Below are 20,295 nucleotides of genomic sequence, written 5' to 3'. Positions count from 1 at the left end.
ACCTCGTTGAGGGTCTTCCTCTTCTTTGCTGATCCTCTACTTTATCAAGTATCATGTCCTTCACCACAGACTGATTCCTCCTGATAATATGTCCAAACTATGTGAGATGTAGTCTTGCCATCCTTGCTTTTAAGGAGCATTCTGGCTGTACTTCTTCTAAGGCAGATTTGTTCATTCTTTTGGCAGTCCATGATACAGTCAATATTCCTCACTAACACCATAATACAAAGGCATCAATTCTTCTACCTTCCTTGTTCACTCACTGTTCAGCCTTCACGTGCACAAGAGGAGACTGCAAACACCACGGCTTGCGTCAGGTATACCTTAGTCTTCAAGGTGACATTTTGCTTTTTAACATTTTAAAGAGGTCTTTTGCAGCGGATTTGCCCAATTCGATGTGTCATTTGATTTCCTGACTGCTGCTTCCATGGGGTGTTGATTGTGGATCCAAGTAAAATGAAATCCACGTACTGTATGCACATTATTTCATTGAATCCTCTCAATAAGCCATTCATTGAATCATCTAACGAACAGTTATTGAGTACTTATTAGATGTCAGGCACTGGCTTGGTGCTGGAAATATAGTAGTGAACAAAACAGACAAAAATTTCTGCGCTCAAGGAGTTAACATTCTATTACAGAAGAGTAATAATCCTACAAGGTAGGTGCTAACATTACAGCATTCTGCAGAAGAGTAAACAGACTGAAAGTTCAAATATTTTGTCCTAGAGCCCAAAACTCATATTCGGAAGAGCTGAGATTCAAACTCCAGTCCGGGATTTCTCAACCTTAACACTATTGAGATTTTGAGCTAGAGAATTCTTTGTTTTAGGAGGTTGTGCTGTGCACTGCAGGAGGTTTAGCAGCATCCCTGGCCTCTACCCAGTAAAGGCTCCCAGTTATAACAACCAATATTGTTCCCAGACATTGCCAAATGTCCCTTGGAAAGCAATATTGGCCCCAGCTGAGAACCACTGCTTAGTCTGACATCATAGCCCAAGCTCTTAAAGATATCTCTCCACACCTGACACCGCCCTTGTTCAGGTCTTGAATGTAGCTCACCTAAGATCTCATAATTAGTGCATCTAGAGCCAGACTCCCTATCATTCTGACAGTCACACCACTGCCAAAATTAATCTTCAAAATCTTCAAGACCTAAATAAAATGTCTTGGAAACCTCCCTCACTCCCGGTATGCAGAATTACTATAAACCATTTGTATATACTGTATAAACCTTTGTATATATACAAAGTCATTACACTGTCTCATATTTTAGTGTCTGTCATTCCCACTAATACATAAGCTTTTTCATAGTAAAGGCCATATCTTACTCACATCTGTATCCCTAGTACCCAGAACTAGAAAGCATTCAAATGTTTCTTAAACAAATTACATATGCCACCAAAATGCCTGGACCCCTTGCTTTAAACACATCACCAAAAAAAAAAAAAAAAAAACTAAATGGCACGGTAAAGCATTAATCAACGTGAATCCTAACCAAATGAGTCTTGTTCATAATAGGACCTGAAAAGATTCCCTAACTCATAACCCAAACATTATTAATAGACATACTTAAGTCTTCAGAATTTCCCAAAACCACACAGATATCAAGTTTCCTAATCTTAAAATTCTTGTCATCTAGTACAGTTTATCAAGAGTATTAAACAATACTACGTTATTTTTAATCACCAAAGCCCCATTCCACACTAACTCCCTCTTGCCACCAATTCATTTACTGGTTCATTATAGTTTTATTGAGCACCCCCTCAGTACTACAGGTAGAAAGATGAATGAAGACACCATTCCTGCCCTCAAGGAATAAAAAGACACACAAAAAAATACTAACAGTAGAAGAGAGGTGCTTATCTCAACTGTCTTACAGTTAAGTCTGCACTAGCAATGCTCTCAAAAGATAATTCAGCCACTAACATCTACCAGAAAGAATGACTTGACATTAACTACACCGAAATCAAAGTCATACTTTTGGCAATTATTTTCCAAAATGTAATAGGATATATTATAGTCAACAACTCTATACAGCAGCCCAACTTGATTTGATACTTAAGGCTATATTCAGCAATTAATTCATCTTGAAGAGTTCATTTCAAAGTTGTATCATTTATCTATTTGATACTAGGAATTTCTATGGCCACAGTATGAAACTGGTAATAACCGCTGTAAAAATTTCTGTCTACAACCATTACACCCTTTCTCCAGAATCCACTTTTAGAGTCTTAACGGGCCTTCCCCCATGCCCCAACAGCAATCCCAGAACTGTTTGCTGAGGAAAATCTTGCCTACAAGATCTCTTTAGAGATGTACACTAAATGTCCATTCAGGTCAAAGTCCGGACCTGATCAAGGTCTGACCTGAAACATACAAGCAGATACATGCCCTCATGACTCCTGACCGAGAATATTAAACTCACTGCTGCCTGGCACTTACCAAAACTTACTACTCAAGAAATAGTACTCATGGAGAGTTAAGGCCTCCTTATTCAATAACTGTCTTTCCAAGTGGCACTATTCTAGGTGCTGGGGATAAACAACGAATAGAGTCCCTGTAGCTTATTCTTTACTCTTTACCTCTAAACCAAGCCAAACCATCAGAGCTATGTATATCTAAACCACAGATGTATACCTTAGGCTTTTGGAGAATTTTCACTGGCATTTAATCAACTTGGATTGAGAAGCATTAGAAGAAGCAATCTTAAAAAAACTTACTACTCTATCATTGAGATTTTGTCCACGAAAGCACACAGTATCCCCATTATGAATACCAGAGAGATATATTTCTCTCAAATTGAACAGTTTTAAAAAGTCGTGCTTCTCTTGAACAACATGTGTTTAATTTTATAAACACTATGAATCTGATAACTGAGCATTACTTTCTTCTTTGCTCTAAGAAACTCAGCCAAATACGGAATTCACCATTAATAACGGTGAAGTACTTTCTGGTCTACATACTAATTTTGCCACTGGTTTAATTATATTATTCTTTTCTCATTTTTCTTTGCTATAGTATCTTTATTTTTAATCTCCTACACTGCATATACAAGATGGGAAATAAAAGGTCCTTGATGGATGCTTTTTAACCTAAAATTTATTGACTACTTTCTACATGTCAGGCAGTGTACTAAGTACTTTACAACCCTATGAGAATTGGACTATTACTATTTCCATTACATAGATGAGGAAACTGAGGCTCAGAGAGGTTAATGAACTTGCATATGATCTCACAACCAGTATTTAAAGATCTGGGATTCAAATTCGGCCCAAACCATTACGCATAGTTTATATACAGGCTATCATGGGAGTAAACAAGGTAAAATATGGGAAGGAGAAGAGGGTGCAAAAGCCCTCACTAAAGATATGACGTTGGAGCTGAGTTTTAAAAGAGGGAGTTGTCAAGAAGCAAGGAGAAAGTACTCCAGAGAGAAACAGAAATTGTATGCAAAAACCCAAACCAAAGAGAGAATGTAAAAAGTTTAGGCAAAGGCAAATGAAACACAGAGTTACATTTCATCTTGAATGGTTCACCAGGAAATCACATCATTTAAAATTAGATATTTAACAGGTCCATTATCAAGAAGTCTATGACCACAGTACTCAACTGTTTAGAAAGGTAGGTCAGAGTGAAAAAAAGGCAGTCCTTTTATATGACTAGGCTAAGAAGTCTGAATTATGTCCAAAAAGCAACAGAGAATCATAGAAAGATCTTAAGAATGAGAATTACAAGATCAACTTGCACAGTAATAGTAAATGAATTACAAGACATTAGATTGGAGGCCAGGAAACCAGTCAGGAGGTTACTGCAAGACTATGGCAGTGGAATAATGAGAGCTAAACCAGTGCTGTCCAAAAGAAATATAATGCAAAACCATACATGAAATTTTAAATTTTCTAGTAGTCACATTAAAAAAAATTTCTAGTAGTCACAAAAAGTAGTCACGTTAAATTAATTCTATTTAGTAATATTTTTATTTAACCCAACATAACCAAAATATTATTTCACCATGTAATCAATATAAAAAATCAGTAATGAGAAATTTTACATTTTCTTGTGCTAACTTGAAATCCAGTATGTATTTTATACTTACAGCACATCTTAATTTGGACATTAAATTTTTATTGGAAATATTTGGTCTATCTATATTTAAGATTTCATAAAATTTACAAATGAAAACATAAATTCCCATACCTAAGTTGTTCCAAACATACTTTAATGTTTTCCAGTAACTAAACTGAGGATCAGTTTTTAAATTTAGATTTAAAATTAAAGTTTCAGTTCCTCAGTCTTGACAGATAGTCACATGTGGCTACCATATTGGATAGTACAGGCCTCAAGAGTGACAAAGGCATTTTTAGCTGTTGGCACTTTCACCATCAGCATTTCATATCTATGTACTGTTGAAGTTTTCTGTGTACTAACAGCAATAACTTAAAACCAAAAAACCAAACCCACTGCCATCGAGTCGATTCCAACTCACAGTGACCCTGTAAGACAGAACAGAACTGCCCCACTGGGTTTCCAAGGCTGTAATCTTTACAGAAGCAGACTGCCCCATCTTTCTCCTGAGGAGCAGCTGGTGGGCTGATCTTTCAGTTAGCAGCCAAGTGCTTGCTTAACCACTGCATCAGCAGGGCTCCTTCAGCAATAACTTATCAAGTATAACTGTGACAGCAGCCCTGTTGGTCACATCCTAACTACTGTAGCTTACTTTCTCTAGGCCAGTGCCTACACCTGTGAAAACGAATGACTACACAGAATTGCTGTGAGGCACCTGGCACATGGAATGCACCAAAAATGTTTGTGGAATGAAAATATGCTCTTCTTCACTACTCAAAGAATAATTCACTAGTTTGTGGACTACTTAAGGTCTTTGTTTCTCTCTGCTTTCCTACTGTTCAGCCATTTCATTGTTTATTAGACTCTATATACAATGAAGGAACCCTAGCAGCACAATGGTTAAGTGCTCAGTTGCTAACTGAAAGGTCAGGTTCAAGCCCATCAGCTGCTCTGGAAGAAAAAATTTGGTGATCTGCTCCCATAAAGATTTCAGCCAATGAAACCCTACGGGACAATTCTACTCTGTCATGTAAGTTTTTTATGAGCCAGAACTGACTTGACGGCACACACCAACAAATACAGCGAAGAAAGAAAAAGCAATAAGAAAACCTATCTTCGATGGTTTATTGGAGGAAATACATAATGGTTAAGCTCTGGAGTAGACTGCTTGGATTCAAATCCTGGTTCTATCATCTATCAATTGTGTGATCTTGGGATATTACTTGGCCTCTCTGTGCCTCAGTTTCCTCTTCTCAAAAATAGCGATGATGGTACATACTTTCTTCAGATGCTTTAAGGATTACATAAAATAATACGTATAAATCAACTGGCACCTGGCATATAGTAGATGTTCAACAAATATTTGCTTTTTAAACAGAGCTGGTGAGAGTATGGCCGAAGTAAATAAAAAACTAGCATTTTTCAATTATCCATGTCTCTTGCCAACATTCTATTAGATTTTTAAAAAACGTGTATAGGTAGTACTTTGATGTCCTCAAAAGAAAGGTCTTGCATGTAGTTATATTCATTAACAAAGGAGCTAAATAAACAACTTCATCTACTGACAGAGCGTACAATACGATTATGCAGTATGACACAGGTGCAGCCAAACAGAAAAACACGAAGAAAACTAGGAAGGCATTTGCCTTACCTGCTTTTCCGTTTTCGAGGTGGTTTCTCCACTGTGCCACTCAGTCTACAGACCGAACAGATAAGACAGTAACCAAAAGTACTTCACAAGAACACATCTTTGGAACCTACTGTACCAATCTAGAACGAAAGGTACCATACTCTGGGATTACAGGCTAAGTCCATGCCTTACCTTACAAATGCCTTATGCCCGGTTTCCCTTATTTACCAAGATTAAGCAACCCTGGGACTCACTGTTTCTCTAATGCTCTTAGTCCAAAACCTGCTCTGCCTCCTGCTAGTCTTTCACCCTATTATAAGCCCCTACTCGTCCCAGGCCACCTCCCCAAAGCCACCCACCTCCACCTACTCATTGTTTGCCTCATCACCTCCGCAAGCCCCTCTGACCTTTTTTTTCCCATGACCACCCCCTCCCAAACATGAACTGCCCATCCGAACCCCGCCCCTCCAGACCTGGCGCTCCCCGCAGTCCACGGCCCCTCCGCGGGGCGCCCGCGCCCTGCCCCTCCCGGCCCAGCGCCCCCAGCCTCACCCCTCGGCGCCCCTTCCCTAACACGCCCCACTCGTCTGGCCACACGGATGCGATCGCCACGCAGCTTGCACCCCCAACCCTCGGCGCCCCCCAGGCCCCGCACAGCTTGTACCCCCGCCCCTCCAGTCTGGGCTCCCCGAAAGCTTCACGGCCCCAAGCCGCTGCCTCTGGGCCCTCTCCCTCCGCCCCGCTCGGCCCCATCCGCGTCCCCGACCTCTACACAACCCCCGCCCCACCTGGGGACCAGGCGACTCCGCGGCTGCTGCTGCTGCCGGGCTCCTCTGACCATCCGGCTCCGGCTCCGCCGCGGGAGCTGCTCCGGCGGCCGCAGGGCTCGCTCGGAAAGCTGAGGCGGCGGAGGCTGGAGTAGGCGGAGGGGCGGGAGGAGGGCCTCGCGCCTCTGCAAGACTTGCCGCGGGCCCGCCTCCTTCGCGCCTCTCCTCGTCTCCGATTGGCTAGAGCCGGTATGTGGCCGGAAACCTGGCATCCGACTGGACACTCCGGCTGTCATATTCCGCGCTACCCACCCAGAGGTTTGGTTGAGACTGCAGGTGGCGGCGGAGGTGCTTTAGAGAGGCTGCTAGCAGTACCGGGGTAGCCTAAGTGCCACCGTGCGCTCGAAAGCAGGAACTGCAGCGCGGCGCCAGACACCTGCCCACAGGTCCTCCAGGTTCTGCGTCCTTAATCCCACACACCTGCTGGCACCACCACCAGCACTACTGCACCACACCGGGATGGAAAGCCCAAGCACTGTAATTTCCCAAACTCCTTTGGCAGATGCGACAGGGAGGCAACTCTCCCAATCGAGCTTCCGTTTGAACCACCTCGAATGCGATGTGTTTCTCTACATCATAGCTGAAATGGTCTCACAGCTCACAGCTACTCTTCGTGGAAGACACAGCCAGAAAACTGTAAAAATTCACCAAAATAAAGCCTGGATTGGATTCCCAACCCTCTGCAGGAAAGATCACAAGCTTCAGTGCAGACTTCCTCTTGGCAGATTCAAATTTTCACCATGAAAGAAAAATCAACACTGCAAACAGAATTGATGCCATAACTGAAAACAAGTGTTCCATTTTGAAAGGCCTAAACAGAATTGATCCCCGCGTACGCTAACCGTCCTGTATACTGTAGATAACTGCCATTTTTGTCAGCTAATCAATTTTAAAATAAACTTTACTGCATTTTTTGGTGGTTGTTGATAGAGCTAAACATACAAAACTATCCTTGAAATAAGGCACAGCTCATTAATATATTCTAAAAATTTTTCCTGCAAGGTGTACCCTTTCGACCTCTTTACATCTCTAGTCCTTGTATAGGTAGTTTTTGTTGGTAGATCCTTAACATATGTTTGGAGCTGTGAGGAGGTAAATCGTAGTGACATTTTTTTAATGGCTATGACCAAGAAAAAAATGCCGCCAAACTTCTGTTGCCCTCCGAATTAATATTTTATGCAGTCTCAAGGTCACAGAACCACAAACCTCAATCCCAACTAGTAATATCCACCCTTATCATCACCAAACCAGAAAGGGGAAAGAATCTCAGAGTACTTTGCATCAGACAAGACTGAACGGAGGGAAGAGTCCTAATGGGCAAGGATCATCAACTCACTAACGGACTAATCTTGAAATATCACTTGTTACCCATTTCTTAAAACATTAAGATCTTCTGCCTAATTTTCAAGGTCTTCATTAATTTGCGCAATGTCTGATACATGGTAGATACTCTGCCTATAGACCTGCACCTATTTATTTCTCATGTCTTCCCAAGAAGTACCCTCAAGTCTTATCTAAAGTCTGTATGTGTACAAATTCTAGTAACCTCTGCTTCTGTGCTTTTCCTATGTAAGAAGCGCAAAGACCTCCATTCCAAGTTTAATTCACACTTTCTCTTTAAAGTCTTCCCTCACTTACTCCATCCTACATTGAACATTATCTTCTCCAAATTTCCGTTGTACTTACATATGCTACACTGTTAGTAATTACATATTCTTTATTACTTCTCCAACTACACTGAATTTGGCAAATGATATGCATGAGCCCTCAGTGAGTGGCACATTTGGGCCACGGACTGTACACTATTTTTAGTCCTGAGAACAACCCTTTATAGTATTAGCTCTTATTTGATACATAAGAAATTTAAAACTCAGAGAATCCAATTTGCTCAGGGTCATACAGCTACAATAACCAACACCGCTTAAGTTTAAGGGCTTAAGATGCACTCTTGTGTGCCCCCTAGGGGTTCAAAGTTTCAGTTCATTTGTGCAACCTTGAGCAAGTTATACTATCCTGTTTCCTCATCTGAAGAAAAAGATACTATAGGGTCACAGTAAGCATTCACAAAATAGGACATGTACAGCATAGCTAAGTATGCTCAATACAGGTTCGCTGCTATTATTGCATGACAAAGCTGTGTTTTATATCAGATCTCATTCCAAAACCTGTATTCTTTCCACTATTCCATGTCTCCATGCAGTCTTTTATACTCCGTTTTCTATTTATACTCAAAAGTAGAGGGCTGAGAACAGTGGGTGCCCAGGGACTGAGTGGAAATACGCTTTTGTAATAAAGTTTGTTGATATAAAAAAACAATCGTCTATAAATTTCACACATTTTTTGTATTAAGAAAACACCTGAATGATCCAAGCCAGCATAAGCTTACCGTCATGAGGGTAAGAAAGGTACATATTCACCAACTGATTGACAAGGCAATAGGAAACCAGGAATAGGGGAATAAGGAATCAGCCTCCTCAGAGCATCTGCTCTGTGTCTGGCATCATGTTAGGGGACTTTACGATTTTTGTGTATGTGGTGTTTTTCTACTACTGTATATTTTGTCAGCACCACCGCACGCTGTACACACACAATTGAAAGATTTTGACGACCTCATGATGCATGGTTCTGGATGCTGGATGCAGGGCGTAACAATGACTACTGGTTGACTTTAAAGGATTGGAATACTTTGGCTCTCAGAGTCAAATGGAGAACTACAAAAAATTTCAGTTTTGTTTACCAAAGTCAAGCAACCAAGTGAAGGAATACACATTTTTTAATTTAAATTGTTATATAAACAGCTAACTTCTTTTCAAGACATACTACAGACTTTGCATTAGATAAAATTATCTTTCACAAACTTCCTATAATCTTTTTATTAATTTACACTGAGGATATATAGCACCTTTCATCCAAAGAACTGAAGGTGCTTTACAAACATTAGCATTTAGAAAACAATTACATTAAAAAATCTGGATTCTTGCTGTTAAATCTCTTCAACTCCAGGTATACAACTTCTGGAAGCTGATGGAAAGTGATTCTATTCCTGACAGTGAAGAGGCTCAGAAAGAGTCCCATTTTGTTTTCACAATACAAGTATTTTCCAAAACCTGGTTCTGGGCTTACAAAGCAAAAACATACATATTTTAATGCAATTAACAATATTTCAAACCTTATTTCAAAAGTAAAGCCCAGGGTTTAAGACGTCAAAATCTTCCAACAGTTCTAGACATCCAGATGGAGTAGGAGCTGATGCACGTTGCATATTAGATGTACGCACTCTTGATTCAGGCTTTTTAGGATCACACTCAGATGAGCACATTTAAAGTAGTGAGATTTTTCAGGGAAAAGCAATAAGCTATAAAAAGCTAGCCAAGAGCATATCAGGCAAGTGAGGAAAGGGAGTAAATGGCAATTAAAAGTAGGCAGTACTCACTAGAGCCTAGGACACTTTATTAGAAACCAAGTATATCATAGGCAAATAAAAATAGTTACCGCCTCCCCCATTAATACAACATAAGGGATTTTACATTCAGCCTAGGTACAGGGAATGACAAATCCTCCTGCCTACGTATCTATGACTTGCAAGTATCTTCCACCACATGATTATGCTACATAGTACATAGCCCTTATTTATTAGAGGGATCCAAATATTCCTCTTAGGCTTACAAAGTCCAATACATTCACTCTCTCTTCCCTTTACACATCTAAGAGTAAAAACTATTTTTTTCCATGCAAAAAGTCATTATTCAGTTGAAGAGAAATCAGGCAAAACAGATGGCAGTTAAGGAATGGACAGAATATTATTGGCATGTGCCCAACTAGTAACAACAAATGCAGTATACTACGACTTAAAAGTCACATTACAGGGATAACTAAAACAACTACATCAGCCTAAGCTAAGGAATGTCAAATGGGAAGAGTGGGCTGAAGGTTACCAGTTTTATTGGTACAACTTAAAAGCGGTGGAGAGCAAGCACTTAAATACAATTATGGTAACGGAAAAAAGACCATAGAGAGCTGTTCAAAGACCACACCAAGTTGTCTGCATCATTAATTTCCAGTGTTTCACAATTAGTAAAATACACAGCTACATATCCCTGTAAGATAAAAATATCTTTCCCCCTGAATTACACTGGGATCAGGGCATTAACATGAAGCTACTGACCCAACATTAGTTCAAGTGTGTGCAGCAAGAGTCTTAGCCTCTTCTTTCACATAGCTATACAATCAAAAACTACACAAGAAGCTGGATGTTAAGGAAAAAAAAATAAAATAAAAACAGTATTGTGCTCATTTAATGAAAGCAAACCCTGATGAAAAATTATGTGCCGAGAAGCTTAGATTTTAAGGATTTTATTGCATTTTTAGGTAACCTGCAAGTTCTTATCCTGAAGGTGAAAAGTTGGTTTTCAAAACTACCTGAACAGATGCTAAAGTGCTTTATTAATTGGCTGGCTTCACAAGGATTTCCTGGAATGATAAAAATCATAGTAAAGGGATACCAACTATTTCAAAAAATGTGAAATTCCAACATCATTTATGACCACAGTCGTAAGAGATACTGGAATGCTTGTCCTTATTAAACGGACAGTTGCATATCAAGAACTGATCATCACAACCCTTTGGACATTCAAATTACTTACACAAAGCCGAAACATGGTATCACAGGCCTTTATAAAAAGGACAATTTGTTTCTTTCTACACTTTTAAAAATCTGTTTCAGAGTACAGTTCACAAATACAAGAGGCCTGACTTTTCAACCTTTCCAGTTGTAGTTAAAAAATGAACACTTTGTAAAAGTTAAGGTCAAGTGTTACAACAAGAGAAGAAATGACTCCTATTGAAAAATACATAGATTTTACTTAATGATATTCATGATAGATTGTAAACTGGATTGATCACATTCTACCCAACTGGTATCAAATGAACAGGACAGCATTACAAGTATTAAATGTTTTCCTATTACTATAGAGGATATAAACCAAAACATTAATATGGCAGTTATGTTCTTTAGGCACAGTTCAGTGATTTTGTTTTTAAACAAATACTGCTGAATTTCAATTGAAGTTTTGAACTCAATAACCAAAGGGTCAAGAACTCTGATTAGGAAAGAAAAAAAAGAGAATCATTTTAAGCTAACAATGTAAGCTGTTTAAAATTTCTATCACTTAACCTATCTGGGTTTAAGATTACTTTATTAAAAAATACAAGAAATCTGAAAAAAGATCAGTACAATTATCTTAATGTACAAAGTCATAAGCTGTAGCAGTTTTTAACTAAAATTTAAAAACACAACAAGGAGGGCAGCCCTTTAGACCAATTTATTTTATATCCATTTAAAATCTCATCCAACAAAGGACAATGAAGTTTACAGCTGAAACAGGTATACATAACTCGAGGCATTTGCAGTCCATCGTGCCCACTGAATAACAACTTTGCTGCTGAAATTTCTTAAAACTTACCAAACTAAAACAAAAAGCTGAATGATACAAAAGGAGGAATATTTCGGTGTAGACTGTTCTGTCAATTGGCTTTTTAAACAAAGGAAACATATCCTGTTTCCCCCAGACCAGTAAATAAGCAAGAGCTACATGCAGCAGTGTTATTAAGACATTTCTCAAGTCTTCTCAAATGAGTCCAGGTGGGGATGGGATGGGGAGAAAACTGATAGAAAAACATTGCTATAAACACCATAACAAACAATAAATTTAGATAATTTAAAATAAAAAAAAGGCAAGAGGCAGCATTTCAGCAGCAAAGTGCTCAATAAAAAGTATATTATAGAAGGTAATACACGAAAAGTTGGGGTAAGAAGAGGGCTGGAAAACAGGTCAGCAGGATGGGCGAAGGCCTCAAAGAAAATACGGCGTCGTTGTTCTGGGAGGAATAACACGTTCTGAATCTGGAACTGCCCGGAATAACTTTGGTTCTCTTGTATTTACATCTTTGAAGACCATAATCGAGGCAATATTTCCACAACGATAGCAGTAATTAGGAGCAGACCATACTGTTACCAGCTTCTCATCAAACATAAATTTATAGCCTTCATGCACTAGTTGGTGTGCTCTGCAGATGAGTTTTAAGTTGTTGATATGAACAAACTGTAATTTAGAAAAGCTTTGTAAGAATCCAGCACATTAAAAAAAAATCAGCCTATAGAAACAACCATTTAAATAAAATGTCAAGTTCTATTGACGATTAAAGTTCTCATGATTATAAAATCCTTTTTACAGTTATTGCCAGTAAATTCAATAGCAAATCAAATCACTCTGGCCTGACTCAATGATAGAGCAATCAAATCATAGAGTCACATAATTAGACATTTCTGGGAAGAAAAGTGTTCTGTAAATATTATCGAGATATAAAACAAAGTTTTCTTTTTTTTTTTAAGTTTAATAATAAAGATAAATACTATTAATATCTAGCATTTACACCACTGCCACCCAGCAGATTCCGATTCATGGTGACCCCATGCTGTGTCAGAGTAGAGCTGTGCTCCATAAAGTTTTCAATGGCTGATTTTTTTGGAAGTGAAAGTCAGGCCTTTCTTCTAAGGAGACTGTGGGTGGACTCAAACCTCCAACCTTTTGGTTAGTAGCTGAGTGTGTTAACTGCACGACACCCAGGGGCTCCATCTAGCATTCAGTGAATGTTTAGTGGTTCAGTATGTGCAGTTTTTGCAATAATTCTGAAAGAGATTTATTATCCTTCTTTTGCAACTTAAAGAAACAAAGGTTCAAATAGGATAAATAATATACCCAAGTTGCACCGGTGGAATCAGAACCCAGTTCTTTGACTACATTATACTGGATCACTTCCCAATACAAGCTCATCCCTACATTTGTGTACACGTGTGTACTTTTTTGTTAACTGAAAATAACTGAACCTCAAAAAGTTGCCTATCTTGCCCTTCCTATTCTGTTATTTAACAGCAGTATTTGGAAAGGAAAGGAACGTTTATTTTACACATATTACCAAATGGATGCTGGAATAGGTGCTTTCACTATATGATCACATTTAACCATTAAGTAAAGACATATTTAAGTAAACTAGACTGGAAATTTGATATCCGTGCCCACAATTGTTCGAGTAAACTAGACAAAGTGTGTTATCTATGGCCACCATAGTTCTTTATGCAATCCATGAGCACCAACAAACCACTTTTCAAAATTGGTGAATTTACCTCATTTGTGACCTTTGCCCCAAAAAGCCAGCCTGCTCCTCGAGGACTGATTGCCCAAGTATCCACATCTTCAGGATCTGACCACACCAGGTCACAAAATGCTCCTTTATGAGGAATTTCTTGATTCCGTTCAATTGTTCGAATCTGATCCAGTGTTTTGATATCAGGAGATAAACCACCATGAACACACAAAATCTGCTCATCTATTAACTGCGGAAAAAAAGGATAACAAGTTGAACTCAGTCATATTCAAATTCATCAATGAATGCTAAAGATCCCAAGATAACTGAGATGTCAATTAGATAAAAAGGTGCACTGTGTTATTGGCAGGAAAATACTTGAGGTATTAAAAAAGATTCATATAAACTTACAGCTGCTACTGTGAGCATGTCAAAAACTTTGGTACAGTATCTCCATGCATTAGCATTTCCATATTTGGTTTGGCACTCATCTGTGAAAGAAATAGAAGTATTCTCATTAATGAAGTTCTGAATCTGCAAATGAAAATAAATAATACACCCAATACTAGAGCAGCCTTCAGGATAACAGAAACTCAGCTTCAACTAGGATGGCAAGTTATGACACATATTTAGCCCTGGCAGGTCCATGAAGTAAAGTCAAAAGGAGACTAGTGTCTCACTATATATATATACATTTCACTCACTGGCGTTGAGTCAATTCCGACGCATACTATGCATGTGTGTGTGTGTATGTGTACGTATGTGTATACACACACATATACACACACTAAGGATGTGGTCCTTCTTTTCATTCCAGGAGTGGTCCTAAGGAGCAACTGAAATCACTGGCCAAAATGTTACCATCAGGAAGACCTACGTAGGAATTCGACACAACCCAAAACAAATGCTTTTGGCCACTATGCTATTGCTGTTGTTAGATGCATCAAGTTGATTGTGACTCATGGCAACACCATGTGTTTCAGAGCAGAATTGCTCCGTTGGGTTTTCCTGACTATAACTTTAAAGGAAGCAAATCACCAGGACTCTTCCTCCACAGTACTGCTGGGTGAGTTCAAATCACCAACCTTTAGATTAGCAGCCAAGCGCAAACCACTTATGCTACCTAAGGACTTTACTATGTTATGGATACTAGGTAGTTCTATCAAACTGATTATTTAATGTGTCTACCTTATCCTAGGAGCCCTGGTGGCACAATGGTTAAGCACTCAGCTGCCAATCAAAAGGTCTGAAGTTCAAACCCACCAGCTGCTCTGCAAGAGAAAGATGTGGCAGTCTGCTTCTATAAAGATTTCAGCCTAGGGAACCCTATAGGGCAGTTCTACTCTGCCCTATAGGGCTTCTATGAGTCACAACAACTCCTTATCCTAGCAGGATAATCAAATCAAACAAATTAGAGGACCCTTACTTATAGGAGCATGGGTAATTCCTATCTCAACATTTCTCAGGCCTAGGTTGTCTCTTCTGAGGTTTTCCACAAGTTGTACAACTAAATACTTCAGCTCCGATGTTTGTAGTCATCACTGAGGACAGAAACTTTTTCTGCTGTTTACACAATTAATAGGGTACACATTTCTTCTTTCAGTGAACACCATGAAGTTCTGCTCTTTGGCTTCTCCCGATTTTTTGAAAAAACTGACATCTCACTGTTGTCCCAAGTGTAGCTGAAACTGACAGAGGAAAGAAAACTATGGGGCATGGTCAATTCTTATGATTTTCTGAATTATATCTCTTTGTGAAGCAGTGTCCTGCATAAACTTTTGTTTCAAGAACTCTAACGCTGATCTCTGCTTGGCAGGAAACCTGTCCTTTTCCTCATTACATATGCAAAGCACTTAGTTAATAACTGTCCAGTAAATGTCAGTTGGGACTGAAGGGCCAATATAATAAATAACCATATATGGACATCTTTATTATTTTAAAATCAACGTAAAGTCCTATGATTACTAAATTTATCTCCTTCCTGAGATGCTATAGGCTTCCTTTTACTAAAACAAATCATAAAATCACTAGGTGAGCAGAGCTTTGAATTTGTTCAAGAAAATTCAATACTAGATTTCATGCTATTGTCATTTCCCTCTGTCAAGGTTTCTTGATTAAAACGTTCTCCTTCCTCTCCCTATTCTTTTCCTTTTGCCCTGATAAATATGGTCAAATTCTGGGGTAAAATTATATGTAAAACACCATTCTTAGAGAGTTGGAGCTAGCTGCTTTTACAGAGCTCAAGCACCACATCATAACGTGTTATCCAAAACATTATTTTGCAAAAGGATCAAAATTTGTATTTCAAATGGTATATAGTATTGTGAATGAAAATAATAACTTATGGAAAGGAGACAAATATGAATTATCTACTATAGCAATTAATAATAAGAAAGTTATACTGAAACAGTAAATTATCAATATATCTCAATTTAATAAATTGGTAATGGTTGACAAATTAAAGAGTAAGAGAGTGCAGCCTATCTCTATAACACAAGATATATCAAAACAAAACTTCTAAAAACTAAAGGGTTCTGACAGCGATATTTGCAAATCTCACACTATCTGGCTCAACTGTGCTCAGGGAGTATTTATATTCATAATCTCATCAGTTCTTCTATTTCCTTCATAGAACTTCTTAATCTCATTTTCTTACTTTCGAGCAAGGAAGTTTTATAGAAGCAGCTACTTTGCTTTTAATGATTTAGTTCTTCTGCTTCTGACCCCTCCAATCCAGGCATTCTCTTGGGCAAAAGATAAATGTAAAAAGATACTCACTCAGCTATGTTCGTAACAGCAACTTTACAACAACTCCAATGATAAATAAGGACTGGTTAAATCAACTATGGTACAATCATACACTGTTACAGGATGCAGCTATAAAAATGTCAATGAAGTAAAAAAAGGCAGGCACATCACAGCATGACTCCATGGTAGCGTGTGTGTGTGTGTATGTGTGTGTGTGTGTGTGTATGTGTGCGAGTGAATGAATTACATTAGGACAGATTCTCAAACTTATGTTGGCAAAACATTCACCTTCAGCAGATCCTGGGATTTGTAGGTCTGCAGTGGGGCACAGCAATCTACACTTTTAACAAGCACTCCAGGTGATTCAATACAGCTGAACTGAGAATTACACCAAAAAGCTAACAGTGGTTTTCTCTCCCTGGTAAGATTTTCAATTGACTGGGGGACATACGGTAGTTAAGAGGTAAAAAAAAAAATGGAAAAAGATTATCTGTATTTTCTAATTTTACTATAAAGCACATAACTTATGCAGCTTTTTTCTCCAAAGAGGAAAAGAAAATACTCAGAATCAGACAACAGAAGGTCTTACCATAAAATCCATACACCTGTGTTATCTGTCTACTTTCGTGATTTCCTCGTAAGAGTGTAATACGATCAGGCCATTTAGCCTTTAGTGCAAGAAGGTAAGTGAAGGTCTCCAAACTATAGTAACCTCTGTCTACAAAATCACCCTGTAAGGCAAAATTTATAGTTATAAACAACAGCCAAATTATTCTTTTAAAATTATACCAAACTGCATAAACTCAAGAGATAGCCCAAAATAACAATAAAGAATTACACACTGAATTACTTGCAAATTATGTTTCAACAAAAAATTCAAACAGAAGTAAATAAGCTGTTTCTACTAAATGTTTGTGTTAGTCTTGTTCTGGAGAAGCTTACAAGAAACTTGTGCAATTCTCTCAAGGATTTCCCCTGCAAAACCACCATTTTCAAATCCTATTACCTACGTTCAAAAACCAAAAACCAAACCAAGTGCCGTCGAGTCGATTCCGACTCACAGCGACACTATAGGCCAGGGTAGAACTGCCCCACAGAGCTTCCAAGGAGCACCTGGCAGATTCGAACTGCCGACCCTTTGGTTAGCAGCCATAGCACTTAACCACTACACCACCAGGGTTTCCATTAACTACGTTAGAAGTTCCTAAAAGGTCACGTGTGAATCAAAGTTTTTTAAATCAATTTTAAATTTTAAAAATCATCTTAACTATATCAGAAAAGCTGCCTACTTGAAGAATATAGTTTTGTAAAGCAGTTACCAAAATTAAAACAATTCTCTAGACTTTGCTTTCTATTTAATAACAGCATATGATGACTTAAATATTTGCATTTTCAATTAATGTTTTACTTGGGCCAATATTAGGCCAATAAGAAAACAGCTAAAAGAAGGTAACCCAGAAACTTTCAGAAAAAAAAAAAAAAAAAAAGGATAGGAGGATTCAGGAAAAGTTCAACAGTAACATTTCATTATAAAAAGAAAGTAAGCAAACATCCACCTTAATACCAAATGACACAGATTAATACTGTACGAGATGAAAACGAATGCTCAAAAAGTTTGATAAAATAACAGTAAACTGAAGATGTACGCCTTAAACCAGTGGTTCTGGGCTATTTTTCTGCCCCATCATTACTGAAGGTTACAACCCAGTCCCGTCACTACAGTAGTCTACTAAAGCAATGATTCTTAACTAGGGGACAAAGCAAAATGGAGAAAAGTATAATCTTACAAAAAAAATTTTTCTTTAAAAAAAGCCTTCCACTGCCCACTGAGTGTCATCTCTTCATATTTTAAACAGTAATTGTCATATAGCAATAAATTATGCAATTTACATGTAGTAAGTCATATCCTTTCAATAAATAAGCACCTGATATCACTCCTGTTTACATACCATAAATATGTAGTTTGTGTCAGGAACCTGACCTCCAGTTCTGAATAGTTCACAAAGGTCATAAAACTATAAAAGAAAGGCAATATATGATGATTACAAATTCCTGTTAAGAAGTAAAATAACAAAATTGAGAGTGAAATCTGTAAAGAAGTAGCTAATTAAGAGGACTCCAAATATTCCCGTTTATAAAAAGAAATAAAGTATAAGCAATACTGCAAAGCACAACAGTTTCCAAGCCTAAAGAAAACACTAAATAAAACTCACACAGTTACCATTAAGTTGCTCCTAGATCATTAATGTTATATGCTCTTCTCTCTCTCTCTCTCAAATTTCTTTCATAGATTTCACCATCTATATCCTGAGAATTTTGAAATAAATTTATCAGTTATCTAACTTCTCATTAAGCTAACCACCCCCTTATATTCGGCACCTATTTTAATAAGACAAAAGTAAACAAATAGATAAGATTTTTTTTTTCCAAAAATGAACTTACATAACACTTCATAGTGCCATTGCAGATCAACCTACCCTCTTACACTCTAGTGTCGGAGAAGTGATATTCATAGTATGTACCCTAAGGCTCCATAAACGTGGAGTGTCTTCTTAATAATCACTGAAGTAATCAGTAAAAAAGAAGAATTGTATATTTCATTATATTGTGTTTGACTGAAAATTGGTAATTGACAAACTGTATATTTGGTAAATGTCAGTCAACTAGATTATTCTAATCGCCTGTCATTCAAGGTAAATACTGTTTTTCTGAAAAAGGATTTTAGATTAAGGAAATTCACCGTAATGACAACAAATAATAATTTCCAAAACATTTATCTTTTAAACTTGAAAATAAAATTAACATAAACTTCTAACACTTAAGACAAAACAGTAGAGGAATCTTAAGAGTAAAAAAACAAAACTGACATTTAAATGTTAACTACTGACAGAAATGAACCAATACCCTTTATAACAATGTTCCATAAACCTAAACACTCACAACTTGCTCAGATTAAAAAAACACTTCAGGAAATTTAAAACAAATTTTTACAACCTTCTAAAAAAATTGGCAAGCAAATAAACAAAACATGTTCAATCTCAGTCAAGAGGTAGACTATTATTTGTTAAAAATATTTGCTGCTTCTTTGTTCTAGGTGAAGTCTCTGGTGCCCTCCCTGGGGCAAGATACTTCCCACCCCACTGATGTATATACAATGTGTGTATATCATTTATCATTCATATATATATACACACACATATATATAACATATACAGTATGAGCAGTAGAAAGAAATATATACACACAGATATATTCACATATATACATATACCTTCCCATAATATATAATCTTTTTAGAAAGCAATCTGTTAAAACATTTGTAGACCTATTAAATGTTTTTAAACTCTGGCCTAGTAATTCCACTTCTACGACTATAGCCCAAAGGCAAAATATATACATATGCATATACATGTACCTCAAATGTTATATAAACTATAAAAAAATGTATTACAACATTATTTATAATAACAAAAGAAATAACCCTCATGACTGACTAAATTCTGTAGCAAAATGAAAAAAATAATTAGGGAAAAAAATGGAACACAAACTATATAACTACAAAATTTACTGTTTAAAAATTGAGTGTGTATACACATAAAGTCAGGAAGGAAACATTTAAAAAGTTTATAAAACAGTTGCTTTTATAAAACTGCGAAGGCCCCTCTAAGACTATAGGACAGAGCTTGTACCACATACTTGATGATCAGCTACCTGGAACACCTGAGCTGAATTCATACAAGAAAACTGAATGGACTCCTAGACTGATATACCTGATCACAGCTCTAGCCAGCTGGGGACAGGACCTCAGAGCTCCAAAGGCGAAAATAATCAAGCTAGCTCACTCAAGCAACCCATCTGGACATATCAAAACAAAACAAA

General features: G+C 37.7%; 2 protein-coding genes across 4 annotated transcripts in view; both read right to left on the bottom strand.

The window, feature by feature from the left end:
• SCAI (suppressor of cancer cell invasion) overlaps nucleotides 1-6,636 on the bottom strand; it is a 187,550-nt gene extending 180,914 nt beyond the window's left edge. For 2 of the 3 annotated variants that reach the window (XR_010323020.1, XM_064291433.1), the window contains exons 1-2: nucleotides 6,487-6,636; nucleotides 5,720-5,764 (exon numbers count right to left, since the gene is read on the bottom strand). Coding sequence is in view for 2 of the 3 variants with exons in the window: in XM_064291433.1 (XP_064147503.1) it covers nucleotides 5,720-5,764; nucleotides 6,487-6,539 (98 nt within the window). In the remaining variant the exon portion in view is untranslated. The remainder of the gene's footprint in view (nucleotides 1-5,719; nucleotides 5,765-6,486) is intronic. The other variant, XM_064291434.1, reaches the window with a different exon arrangement.
• A 3,318-nt stretch (nucleotides 6,637-9,954) lies between these two features.
• PPP6C (protein phosphatase 6 catalytic subunit) overlaps nucleotides 9,955-20,295 on the bottom strand; it is a 32,967-nt gene continuing 22,626 nt past the window's right edge. Inside the window, exons 3-7 of the mRNA XM_003407740.4 lie at nucleotides 18,366-18,431; nucleotides 17,006-17,147; nucleotides 14,080-14,159; nucleotides 13,709-13,918; nucleotides 9,955-12,626 (exon numbers count right to left, since the gene is read on the bottom strand). Coding sequence (XP_003407788.1) covers nucleotides 12,378-12,626; nucleotides 13,709-13,918; nucleotides 14,080-14,159; nucleotides 17,006-17,147; nucleotides 18,366-18,431 — 747 coding nt within the window. The 3' untranslated portion in view covers nucleotides 9,955-12,377. The remainder of the gene's footprint in view (nucleotides 12,627-13,708; nucleotides 13,919-14,079; nucleotides 14,160-17,005; nucleotides 17,148-18,365; nucleotides 18,432-20,295) is intronic.

The sequence above is a fragment of the Loxodonta africana genome, chromosome 9 (assembly GCF_030014295.1).
Source record: "Loxodonta africana isolate mLoxAfr1 chromosome 9, mLoxAfr1.hap2, whole genome shotgun sequence".
Classification (NCBI taxonomy): domain Eukaryota; kingdom Metazoa; phylum Chordata; class Mammalia; order Proboscidea; family Elephantidae; genus Loxodonta; species Loxodonta africana.
Note: the sequence above shows the minus strand (reverse complement) of the source record. Positions and strands in the feature narration are given on the sequence as shown.